Source organism: Lolium rigidum, chromosome 4, assembly GCF_022539505.1.
Source record: "Lolium rigidum isolate FL_2022 chromosome 4, APGP_CSIRO_Lrig_0.1, whole genome shotgun sequence".
Taxonomy (NCBI): Eukaryota; Viridiplantae; Streptophyta; class Magnoliopsida; order Poales; family Poaceae; genus Lolium; species Lolium rigidum.
Genome location: NC_061511.1, coordinates 178,794,364 through 178,805,363, shown reverse-complemented (window position 1 = coordinate 178,805,363; position 11,000 = coordinate 178,794,364). Strand labels below are relative to the sequence as shown.

At 42.3% G+C, this 11,000-nt stretch overlaps 1 protein-coding gene across 1 annotated transcript; it reads right to left on the bottom strand.

The window, feature by feature from the left end:
* Positions 1 to 940: 940 nt before the first annotated feature.
* LOC124646478 lies at positions 941 to 2,831 on the bottom strand. The gene is made up of 4 exons (XM_047186580.1): positions 2,542 to 2,831; positions 2,317 to 2,455; positions 1,572 to 1,657; positions 941 to 1,318 (listed from the first exon to the last, which is right to left on the bottom strand). Exons 1-4 carry the CDS (start codon positions 2,800 to 2,802, stop codon positions 1,163 to 1,165), a joined length of 642 nt encoding a protein of 213 aa, XP_047042536.1. The 5' UTR covers positions 2,803 to 2,831; the 3' UTR covers positions 941 to 1,162.
* Positions 2,832 to 11,000: the final 8,169 nt, after the last annotated feature.

The following is an 11,000-nucleotide window of genomic DNA, read 5'->3' as shown; positions in this document are numbered from 1 at the left end:
AATTAGGAAAGCCAGGATTTGAACTCGAGACCTGCTCTGATACCATGTTAAGCTTCATGCATTAGCCACTTGAACCAAAAGTCCGAACTGATGGAAAGGGCTAGGCATCTACTTGTACACGTCAACAGTTTCAAATTAGCTGTCTAGATTCGTATATATCTACACACTAAAACTCATTTAGATAATATGAATCTAGACAAATCTGAGATAACTAATTTGGTTGGGATAGAGGGAGTAGAACTACATTACGCTGTGAAGCAGCAGCATCAAAACTGGCCAAATAACCCATGAAAATTACAGCCAATACGTAGAACTGAAATAGAGGAAGCGTCACATGAACAATCGAAACATAACAGTAAATCCTAACAAAGCTTGTTCAAAAAAAAAATCCTAACAAAGCTCAGATGTGAACAGAACAGTGTGGTAAGATGATAAGTGTAGTTCTACATTCAGGCTTTGCTCACTCAAAAGTCAAAAGTTCCAAATTAGATCAAATTTCAGGAATAAAGACATCATCGTTAACACAGTAGCTGGTCCTACCGGCAAGAGAAAAAAATCCAAATATTTTAGTGTGCTCGGAAAGATAGAGTAGAGGGCACTCCTTTGAGGTACTCCATGACTAGGGAGTACTACATCAACTGCGGACTGCACAAGTCATTGTTAACTGAAGTGACCAACTACTCTCATCATTTTATCGCCATCCATCAGTTGTCAGTTTGTTAGCAACTGGAGTGGCACTAAAATATATACAACAAAGGCTTTGGCAATTGACGGTCATGATGCTTTTGGTTGAGGCCTTGAGGGGATATCCATACGTGGTTTGAGAGACAGAGCACAACCAACAAAGTGCACACAAATTGGATGTGACACGGAGTTCAGAACTACCCCTGATCGCTAAACCTGGCAATTTGGATATTCATCACGCAAAAACGCTCAGATGTAGGCTGATTGAACATGAAGACATTAACCATCGTAAGTAACTACAAGCTTTGCAAATAGAATCTCCCATTTAGTACTCTTGATTGAACAAGATGAAATGTATTTTACCTTGAATAAATTACATACATCTGAATGATCCAAAACTTCACATGCTATACTTCGTAGCACAAAGATCCCAACATCATCCTCACCGCACATGAAAGATCAAAACGCATCACAGTGTCTACTGAAGTTTCTTAGATCTTGGAACAGGAGACGACAAGTCTTTACTGGATGATCTTGGAACCGGAGACAACTCTTTACTGGATGATCTGATGATGAAAAGAACTGTTTCCATCAGCATGCCACCCACCACTCCTAAGATGCCTCCAGCCGCATTCTGAAAAATCATACCAGCGAATTACAAATCTCTATATTGACAGGTTTAGACATGAGCAATAGCAAATTGATGTAAATCCAGGCACGCAGCCTTACTGATCTGCTTCCCAATATTGTCTAGCAGGAAGGGTCAAATGAGGTACGAGTAAAACAACTACATTAAGAAAGAAAAGCTACTCTTGTTCAAAAACATATAACTACTCTCTATGATGACATGATGGAAGCACCACTAAGTAGCATTTGGATGGACTTACCATTACAGGACTGTTGCTGAAGAGAGCTCTGAAAGCTGCCATTCCGACCAAATAACCAGTGAACATTATAACCACAACATGTAGACCTGCAATAGAGAAATGATCCGATGAACCAGTGGAACATAACACCTGCTCCTAGCAGTTTAAGCGCAGAAGTGAACAGAATAGTATGCAAAGAGGATACGTATTTTCTAACTACTCCCTCTGGCTCTAAATACTTGTCGTATGTTCAATGAATCTATACATATCCAGACATTGTTCACTCAAATTAAGTCAAGTTTAATCCTAAAGTTGCAGACTGCATACAGTTTATCAGCCAACAGTTTGTCACGGGCATTTACTCTAATCACTATAGTTGGTCATTTGTGTGGCAACAAGCACCTACAGTTAAAGTCAAACAAATCTGAAATCTGTATGCTTTAGCAACTACTCGTGTGCGCATTTTTCAAGCATGCTTTTGGTTAACACTAGTAACTAATCTAAGTTTAAATCCAACATGGAAAGCTAGTTTCTGTAGCCGACTGACTACAAATCAAAACTGTCAATTTGCAACACTCCAATTCTGAAAGTACAATCATTGCATCCAGCAATCAAGCTTATTATATGTGAGCTGAGTGTTGTTTCCTAGCTAACAATGCACATCCAGTTTAGGAGCTGATGAAAGCTATTATCTGTTTTTTATGAACCAATTGGGATGATTGCAGGGGCGAATTAGCTACAAGAGCAGGAATGTGATGGTTGGTACCGAATCCAAGCTGATCCTTGTAGGAGGAGAAAGGTTCGGTGTTGTCCTCCTTGGGCGCGACGTCCTTGACGAGCTCCGCGTACTCCCTCCTCTCCTGCATCTCCCGGAGCTTCTCCAGCCTCGCCTTGAGCTCATCGCTCTGCACGATCACAGCAAAATCAGAAACCCGTCTTCGGCTACACCGCACCAACTCGGACCACGAGCGCTGCCGTGGCTGTGACTCACCTTCTCGCGGGGCTTGGGGCTGGACAGCACGAACTGGGCGCCCTGCAGGAGCTGTCTGAGAGGCGGGCGGCCAGGGGAGGAGTCGGCGCACCAGATGGCGCGGATGGAGCGGTAGGGGACGGACGGCGCCGAGGAGAGGGCGGAGGCGAGGTCCCGGAGGTCCGCGGCTAGGTCGGGGGAGGCGGCGGCGGAGGAGAGGAAGGAGCGGATGGGATCGGTCGCGGTGAGGACCAGGCCCGGCGTGGCGGTGCCGGTGGACATGGCTGCTGCTTCAGATTTGGGCTACGACCATGCGGCGGCGGGCAGGGGTGATGGCGACCGTGGGATCTGCGGGGCGGCGGCGGCGGCGGCGATGGCGCGAGGCGGGCGAGGGGGCACGCCGGCGGCGACTAATTGCGATTTGACAGTTGATGAAAGCGTGCCAGGGTCGGGCAGGAGAAAGAGGACGCCGCGGCTAACGGGTTCACGGGCACAACTGCTTCCACGACGTGTACGCCAGATCTGTCATTGCCCGTCTCTACCAGCTTCCACTTGAAAAAACCACATCTGCGCGAGTTGTGCCCGTTAAAACGAAGAAAACCGAAACGTACTCGAGACCGAGCATAAGTGCACAAGGATATTTGTGGCGGTGAGGCTGCCGGCACCGGAGGGGAAGCACCTCCACTTCCAGACTTCCAGTTCCAGGCCGGTACGCTGACCAGCTAGCTTGAGGGGATGGGCGGTGGTTGTTGCTTCAGTTGGAGCATGTTTCAGTTCCCAGGGGAACACGACAAATCATGGTCGCTTCAGAAGTATTCTCTCGTATCCTTTTTAATCGACTCGGATACAATTTTGTATAGTACTAAATTTGAATCAATTATATTAAAAAAGATCGGAGGAAATACTTACCCCTTAAACAAAGGGTTTACCAAAGGATTTCCAGAACGTGGAAATAAGAGATATATAGGAGTAAGATGTCATACCATAAGGGGATCCATTATCCCCCTCCTTTTTGATTATGTAGTGGAGGCATTGGCAGTTATGGTTGAAGCAGCTAAGGAGGCAGGTCATTTATCTGGTTTGGTGTCTGATTTAGTTTCCGGGGGAGTGAGCTTGTTACAATATGCACATGATACTGTTGTTCTTTTAGAAATAACAGATTTGAACATTCTTCATATAAAGTTTTTGATGTATTGCTTTGAAAATGTGTCTGGTATGAAGATAAATTAGCATAAGAGTGAGGTCTTTGTGGTTGGTTGTGATGTGGAGGAGCAGAACAGGGTGTCCAGGATGTTGTACTGTAAACTAGGTCATTTACCAATGGTGTACTTGGGTACGCCTATTGGGTAGTTTAAGCTCCACAATGCTCACTTCCTTCCTTTAGTAGGAAAGCTCACCAAAAGAATGGATCCATGGCACGGGAAGTTGATGTCTTTGATACGTCTCAAACATATCTATAATTTCTAATGTTTCATGCTAGTTTTATGACAATACTCACATGTTTTACATACACTTTATATCATTTTGATGCATTTTCCGGCACTAACCTATTAACAAGATGCCGAAGCGCCAGTTCCTGTTTTCTGCTTGTTTTTGGTTTCGAAATCTTACACGGAAATATTCTCGGAATTGGACGAAACAAAAGCCCACGGTCTTATTTTGCACGGAGCCTTCCGTAAGTCCGAGGAGGAGACGAAGAGGGGCCGCGAGGCGCCCACACCCTAGGGCGGCGCGGTGGGGCCCCTGGCCGCGCCGGCCTGTGGGGTGGGCCCCTCGGCCGGCTCCCGACTCTACCCTTTCGCCTATAAAAACTCTCCGTCGCGAAAACCCTAGTACCGAGAGCCACGATACGAGAAAAGTTACTGTGACGCCGTCGCCGACAATCCCATCTCGGGGGATTATGGAGATCGCCTCCGGCACCCTGCCGGAGAGGGAATCATCACCGAAGGGCTCTACATCATCATGCCCGCCTCCGGATTGATGCGTGAGTAGTTCATCCCTGGACTATGGGTCCATAGCAGTAGCTAGATGGTTGTCTTCTCCTCTTGTGCTATCATGTTTAGATCTTGTGAGCTGCCTAACATGATCAAGATCGTCTATTTGTAATGCTACATGTTGTGTTTGTTGGGATCCGATGAATATGGAATACTATGTCAAGTTGATTATTGATCTATCATATATGTGTTGTTTATGATCTTGCATGCTCTCCGTTGCTAGTAGAGGCTCGGCCAAGTTGATACTTGTGACTCCAAGAGGGGTATTTATGCTCGATAGTGGGTTCATGCCTCCATTGAATGCGGGACGAGTGACGGAAAATTCTAAGGTTGTGGATGTGATGTTGCCACTAGGGATAAAACATCAATGCTTTGTCTAAGGATATTTGTGTTGATTACATTACGCACCATACTTAATGCAATTGTCCGTTGTTTGCAACTTAATACTGGAAGGGGTGCGGATGCTAACCCGAAGGTGGACTTTTTAGGCATAGATGCATGTCTGGATAGCGGTCTATGTACTTTGTCGTAATGCCCTAAGTAAATTTCATAGTAGTCATCATGATATGTATGTGCATTGTTATGCCCTCTCTATTTGTCAATTGCCCAAACTGTAATTTGTTCACCCAACATGCTATTTATCTTATTGGAGAGACACCACTAGTGAACTATGGACCCCGGTCCATTCTTTTACATCTGAAATACAATCTACTGCAATCTCTGTTCTCTGTTGTTCTTCACAAGCAAACATCATTTTCCACACCATACGTTTAATCCTTTGTTTACAGCAAGCCGATGAGATTGACAACCTCACTGTTAAGTTGGGGCAAAGTACTGTGATTGTGTTGTGCAGGTTCCACGTTGGCGCCGGAATCCCTGGTGTTGCGCCGCACTACACTCCTTCACCAACAACCTTCACGTGGCCTTCATCTCCTACTGGTTCGACAACCTTGGTTTCTTACTGAGGGAAACTTGCTGCTGTACGCATCACACCTTCCACTTGGGGTTCCCAACGGGCGTGTGCTTTACGTGTCAACAAGCTAAATTTCTGGCGCCGTTGCCGGGGATATCAAGACACGCTGCAAGGGGAGTCTCTCACATCCAATCTCTTTACTTTGTTTATTGTCTTGCTTTACTTTATTTTATTCTCTGTTTTGTTTGCTTTCTCTATATCAAAAACACACAAAAATTAGTTACTTGCATTTACTTTATTTTATTTTCTGTCTTGTTTGCTTTCTTTATATCAAAAACACAAAAAAATTAGTTACTTGTTTTACTTTACTTAATTTAGTTTGTTTTACTTGTTTTTATTACTGTTGAAATGAATACTCCTGAGAACACTAAGTTGTGTGATTTCACTAGCACCAATAATAATGATTTTATATGCACTCCTATTGCTCCACCTGCTACTACAACAGAATTTTACGAAATTAAACCTGCTTTACTAAATCTTGTTATGAGAGAGCAATTTTCACGGTGTTAGTTACGATGATGCTGCTGCCCATCTTAATAATTTTGTTGAACTTTGTGAAATGCAAAAGTATAAGGATGTAGATGGAGACATATAAAATTGAAATTGTTTCCTTTCTCCTTAAGAGGAAGAGCTAAAGATTGGTTGCTATCTTTGCCTAAGAATAGTATTGATTCATGGACTAAATGTAAAGATGCTTTCATTGGTAGATATTATCCTCCCGCTAAAATTATATCTTTGAGAAGTAGCATTATGAATTTTAAGCAATTGGATAATGAACATGTTGCTCAAGCATGGGAAAGAATGAAATCTTTGGTAAAGAATTGCCCTACCCATGGACTAACTACTTGGATGATCATCCAAACCTTCTATGCATGATTGAATTTTTCTTCGATGAACCTATTGGATTCAGCTGCTGGAGGTACTTTTATGTCCATCACTTTGGGGGCGGCAACAAAGCTTCTTGATAATATGATGATCAACTACTCTGAATGGCACACTGAAAGGACTCCTCAAGGTAAGAAGGTAAATTCTGTTGAAGAAACCTCTTCTTTAAGTGATAAGATTGATGTTATTATGTCCATGCTTGTTAATGGTAGATCGAATGTTGATCCTAATAATGTTCCTTTAGCTTCATTGGTTGCCCAAGAAGAACATGTTGATGTGAACTTCATTAAAAATAATAATTTCAACAACAATGCTTATAGGAATAATTCCGGTAACAACTATAGGCCATATCCTTCTAATAATGGTAATGGTTATGGTAATTCTTATGGTAATTCTTACAACAATAGTAGGAGTGCACCCTCTGGTCTTGAAGTCATGCTTAAAGAATTTATTAGTACACAAACTGCTTTTAACAAATCCGTTGAGGAAAAGCTTGGTAAAATTGATGTTCTTGCTTCTAAGGTTGATAATCTTGCTGCTGATGTTGATCTTTTAAAATTGAAAGTTATGCCTAATGAAGATAAAGATATTAAGTCATTTGCTACAGCAAACGCCATACAAGTTCGAATTAATGAAAACATTAGATTGATGGCTGAATTGCATGCTAGGTGGGAAAGAGAAGAAAAACTAGCTAAAGAGGATAATGTAGCTGAAGTTTGGACTATTACCACCACTAGTAATGATGATGCTTCACATGTTTCTAAACCTCCTACTATCAATGGTAAAATAATTGGTGTTGGCAATGTTTCTACTCCTAGTGCAAAGCGTGCAAAATTGCCTGAAACTGCTGAAACTGTTTGTGATAAAAAGTGCTGAAATTTTTCAGAATATTGGGGACAATGATCCCATTGCTTTAGATCATAATGGTTTAGATTTTGATGATTGTCATATCTCTGAAGTTATTAAGTTCTTACAAAAACTTGCTAGAAGTCCTAATGCTAGTGCAATAAATTTGGCCTTTACTAAACATATTACAAATGCTCTCATTCAAGCTAGAGAAGAGAAACTAAAACTTGGAACTTCTATTCCTAGGAAGTTGGAAGATGGTTGGGAGCCCATCATTAAAATGAGGGTCAATGATTTTGATTTTAATGCTTTATGTGATCTTGGTGCAAGTATTTCTGTTATGCCTAAGAAACTCTATGATATGCTTGACTTGCCACCATTGAAAAACTGCTATTTGGATGTTAATCTAGCTGATAATCCTATAAAGAAACCTTTGGGGAGGATTGATAATGTTCATATTACGGTTAACAATAACCTTGTCCCCATTGATTTTGTTGTCTTGGATATTGAATTCAATGCATCTTGTCCTATTATCTTGGGAAGACCCTTTCTTCGAACTGTTGGTGCTATTATTGATATGAAAGAAGGAAATATTAAGTATCAATTCCCGCTTAAGAAAGGTATGGAAAACTTCCCTACAAAGAGAATGAAGTTACCTTTTGATTCTATTATTAGAACAAGTTATGATGTTGATGCTTCTTCTCTCGATGTTACTTGATTTTCACTTTCTGCGCCTAGCTGAAAGGCGTTAAAGAAAAGCGCTTATGGGAGACAACCCATTGATGCGCGTATAATTGACACGTCCGTTGGGAACCCCAAGAGGAAGGTGTGATGCACACAGCAGTAAGTTTTCCCTCAGTAAGAAACCAAGGTTTATCGAACCAGTAGGAGTCAAGAAGCACGTCGAAGGTTGATGGCGGCGGGATGTAGTGCGGCGCAACACCAGAGATTCCGGCGCCAACGTGGAACCAGCACAACACAACCAAAGTACTTTGCCCCAACGAAACAGTGAGGTTGTCAATCTCACCGGCTTGATGTAACAAAGGATTAGATGTATAGTGTGGATGATGATTGTTTGCAGAAAACAGTAGAACAAGTATTGCAGTAGATTGTATTCAATGTAAAAGAATGGACTGGGGTCCACAGTTCACTAGAGGTGTCTCTCCCATAAGATAAATAGCATGTTGGGTGAACAAATTACAGTTGGGCAATTGACAAATAGAGAGGGCATGACCATGCACATACATGATATGATGGGTATAGTGAGATTTAGTTGGGCATTACGACAAATTACATAGACCGCTATCCGACATGCATCTATGCCTAAAAAGTCCACCTTCGGAGTTATCATCCGAACCCCTTCCGGTATTAAGTTGCAAACAACGGACAATTGCATTAAGTATGGTGTGTAATGTAATCAATAACTACATCCTCGGACATAGCATCAATGTTTTATCCCTAGTGGCAACGACACATCCACAACCTTAGAACTTTACTGTCATCGTCCCGGATTTAATGGAGGCATGAACCCACTATCGAGCATAAATACTCCCTCTTGGAGTTAAGAGTAAAAACTTGGCCGAGCCTCTACTAATAATGGAGAGCATGCAAGATCATAAACAACACATTGGTAATAGATTGATAATCAACATAACATAGTATTCTCTATCCATCGGATCCCGACAAACACAACATATAGCATTACAGATAGATGATCTTGATCATGTTAGGCAGCTCACAAGATCCGACAATGAAGCACATAAGGAGAAGACGACCATCTAGCTACTGCTATGGACCCATAGTCCAGGGGTGAACTACTCACTCATCACTCCGGAGGCGACCATGGCGGTGAAGAGTCCTCCGGGAGATGATTCCCCTCTCCGGCAGGGTGCCGGAGGCGATCTCCTGAATCCCCGAGATGGGATTGGCGGCGGCGGCTTCTCCGGAAGGTTTTCCGTATCGTGGCTCTCGGTATCGGGGGTTTCGCGATGAAGACTATATGTAGGCGGAAGGGCAGGTCGGGGGGCCACACGAGGGCCCCACACGCCGGGGCCGCGCGGCCAAGGCCCGGGCCGCGCCGCCCTGTTGTGGCGGCGCCTAGTGGCCCCACTTCGTAAGTCCTCCGGTCTTCGGAAGCTTCGTGTAAAAATAGGCCCCCGGGCGTTGATTTCGTCCAATTCCGAGAATATTTCCTTACTAGGATTTACGAAACCAAAAAGAGCGAGAAAACAACGAAGCTGGCTCTTCGGCATCTCGTTAATAGGTTAGTGCCGGAAAATGCATAAATATGACATAAAGTATGCATAAAACATGTAGATATCATCAATAATGTGGCATGGAACATAAGAAATTATCGATACGTCGGAGACGTATCGGCATCCCCAAGCATAGTTCCTGCTCGTCCGAGCGAGTAAACGATAACAAAGATAATTTCGGAGTGACATGCCATCATAACCTTGATCATACTATTGTAAGCATATGTAATGAATGCGGCGATCAAAACAATGGTAATGACATGAGTAAACAAATGAATCATAAAGCGAAGACTTTTCATGAATAGTACTATCAAGACAAGCATCAATAAGTCTTGCATAAGAGTTAACTCATAAAGCAATAAATCAAAGTAAAGGTATTGAAGCAACACAAAGGAAGATTAAGTTTCAGCGGTTGCTTTCAACTTATAACATGTATATCTCATGGATATTGTCAATGTAAAGTAATATAACAAGTGCAATATGCAAGTATGTAGGAATCAATGCACGAGTTCACACAAGTGTTTGCTTCTTGAGGTGGAGAGAGATAGGTGAACTGACTCAACATAAAAGTAAAAGAAAGACCCTTCGCAGAGGGAAGAATTGATTGCTATATTTGTGCTAGAGCTTTGGTTTTGAAAACAAGAAACAATTTTGTCAACGGTAGTAATAAAGCATATGTATCATGTAAATTATATCTTACAAGTTGCAAGCCTCATGCATAGTTTACTAATAGTGCCCGCACCTTGTCCTAATTAGCTTGGATTACCGGGATTATCATCGCAATACACATGTTTTAACCAAGTGTCACAAAGGGGTACCTCTATGCCGCTCTGTACAAAGGTCTAAGGAGAAAGCTCGCATTTGGATTTCTCGCTTTTGATTATTCTCAACTTAGACATCCATACCGGGACAACATAGACAACAGATAATGGACTCCTCTTTAATGCATAAGCATGTAGCAACAATTAATGTTCTCATATGAGATTGAGGATATATGTCCAAAACTGAAACTTCCACCATGGATCATGGCTTTAGTTAGCGGCCCAATGTTCTTCTCTAACATTATGCATGCTCTAACCATTAAATGAGTGGTAAATCTCCCTTACTTCGGACAAGACGGACATGCATAGCAACTCACATGATATTCAACAAAGAGTAGTTGATGGCGTCCCCGAGGAACATGGTTATCGCACAACAAACAACTTAATAAGAGATAAAGTGCATAAGTACATATTCAATACCACAATAGTTTTTAAGCTATTTGTCCCATGAGCTATATATTGCAAAGGTAAAGAATGGAAATTTTAAAGGTAGCACTCAAGCAATTTACTTTGGAATGGCGGCGAAATACCATGTAGTAGGTAGGTATGGTGGACACAAATGGCATAGTGGTTGGCTCAAGGATTTTGGATGCATGAGAAGTATTCCCTCTCGATACAAGGTTTAGGCTAGCAAGGTTATTTGAAACAAACACAAGGATGAACCGGTGCAGCAAAACTCACATAAAAGACATATTGTAAACATTAT